The 2,114-nt window shown below is 49.7% G+C and overlaps 1 protein-coding gene across 1 annotated transcript; it reads left to right on the top strand.

Moving 5' to 3' along the window:
• Window positions 1-460: 460 nt before the first annotated feature.
• On the top strand, window positions 461-1,842 carry LOC147614929 (polyubiquitin-like). Its single transcript, XM_086780243.1, has one exon. It carries the CDS (start codon window positions 547-549, stop codon window positions 1,690-1,692), a length of 1,146 nt encoding a protein of 381 aa, XP_086636369.1. The 5' UTR covers window positions 461-546; the 3' UTR covers window positions 1,693-1,842.
• The last annotated feature ends 272 nt before the right edge of the window (window positions 1,843-2,114 follow it).

Below are 2,114 nucleotides of genomic sequence, written 5' to 3' on the forward strand. Positions count from 1 at the left end.
GTGTGCATGAGCATGCATGTGTGGAATGCTATCGTAGTAATCTAACTGAAAAGTTTGGTTCATTGCAATGTTGCACTTTGCTGTGCTCATTGAATATGCGTGTGTGTGGCTCGCATCTCATGCATGAAGAATGCAAAAATTCCATTGTTGATCTTTGTATGTGCACGTGTGAGTGTGCATGTGTAAGAAGGTAAAAAGAACCCCCTCACATTGCAACACTTGCATGCCATTTTTGACCCAGTTAAAGGCTAGGTTTGGAATAGTGTGATGCCTAGAACTGGCCGGCCTAGTGTGTAAAGGACCCGTGTATAATTAACGACGCGTTTTGAGTAGGAAATCTAATGCCGTGTCAAAGCTGGAAACGTAGGCTCTACGAAAAAGTATCGAATCACAAGGTGCCGCGTGCCATAAAAGCGTGTGAGCCATCCCTAGCGTTTTGCTATATAACGGACCCGGTAGCAATGCAACCTTTCATTGTTTCTTATTCGTCTCTGTGTTGATTGCCTTTCATCCTCCACCAAGCGCCTTTAGCCAACGTCTCTCACCATGCAGATCTTCGTGAAGACCCTCACAGGTAAGACCATTACCTTGGAGGTGGAGAGCTCCGACACCATCGACAACGTCAAGGCCAAGATCCAGGACAAGGAGGGCATCCCTCCTGACCAGCAGAGGCTTATCTTCGCAGGAAAGCAACTTGAGGATGGCCGTACCCTAGCAGACTACAACATCCAAAAGGAGTCCACCCTCCACCTGGTCCTCCGCCTGCGGGGGGGGATGCAGATCTTCGTCAAAACCCTGACCGGCAAGACCGTCACCTTGGAGGTGGAGAGCTCCGACACCATTGACAACGTCAAGGCCAAGATCCAGGACAAGGAAGGCATCCCTCCTGACCAGCAGCGCCTCATCTTTGCGGGGAAGCAACTCGAGGACGGCCGCACTCTGGCCGATTACAACATCCAGAAGGAGTCCACCCTTCACCTGGTGCTCCGTCTTCGCGGTGGCATGCAGATCTTCGTTAAGACTCTGACTGGTAAGACCATCACCCTGGAGGTGGAGAGCTCTGACACCATTGATAATGTTAAGGCCAAGATCCAGGACAAGGAGGGCATCCCTCCCGACCAGCAGCGCCTCATTTTTGCGGGGAAGCAGCTCGAGGATGGCCGTACCCTGGCAGACTACAACATTCAGAAGGAGTCTACCCTCCACTTGGTGCTCCGCCTGCGCGGGGGCATGCAGGTTTTTGTGAAGACCCTCACCGGTAAGACAATCACCCTCGAGGTGGAGAGCTCTGACACCATTGATAATGTCAAGGCCAAGATCCAGGACAAGGAGGGCATCCCTCCTGACCAGCAGCGCCTGATATTCGCTGGGAAGCAGCTCGAGGATGGCCGCACCCTTGCAGACTATAACATCCAGAAAGAGTCCACACTCCACCTGGTGCTCCGCCTCCGGGGAGGTATGCAGATTTTTGTCAAGACCTTGACTGGTAAAACCATCACTCTGGAGGTGGAGAGCTCTGACACTATTGACAATGTCAAGGCTAAGATCCAGGACAAGGAGGGGATCCCCCCTGACCAGCAACGACTGATATTTGCTGGGAAGCAGCTCGAGGACGGTCGCACCCTGGCTGACTACAACATCCAGAAGGAGTCCACCCTGCACCTGGTGCTGCGTCTCAGGGGAGGGCTCTGAGGTGCCTTCATGCCAACTACAATAAAACTTGGGTGCTAGCTGCTGGTGTTTTGGAGATTTTGTGATGTAGCAGGGACTTGTATTTTGTGTCCTATGATGTATTTTGCCCTATGGGTCTAAGCTATATGAAGATTATGTTTTTCGATTTAACGGCACTCTTTGTTTCTCTCTTATATGTGATTGTTATATTGCACATGTCTGATGTCTGTGGAGATTAATTGTGATTCTTAAATTATATGGTCATGTATGTATGGACTCCTGTTAAGGTCAGTTGTACTCCCTCCACGGGAGAGTAATTGAATTGTCTCCGAACTGTAGTTTGATTCTCTTTGAATGACACATCATCACACTTGTTATCTTATGACACGTTTGCTGTTGTGTAACAGTGATTCTTTTAGTATTATTGTCTTGTATGGTGTTGA

The sequence above is a fragment of the Cibotium barometz genome, chromosome 41 (assembly GCF_041138505.1).
Source record: "Cibotium barometz isolate CiBa-2024 chromosome 41, ASM4113850v1, whole genome shotgun sequence".
In the NCBI taxonomy this organism is placed as follows: Eukaryota; Viridiplantae; Streptophyta; class Polypodiopsida; order Cyatheales; family Cibotiaceae; genus Cibotium; species Cibotium barometz.

Excerpts from the sequence above, each read along its gene's own strand:
- LOC147614929 (XM_086780243.1), top strand. The coding sequence starts at position 547 with ATGCAGATCTTCGTGAAGACCCTCACAGGTAAGACCATTACCTTGGAG.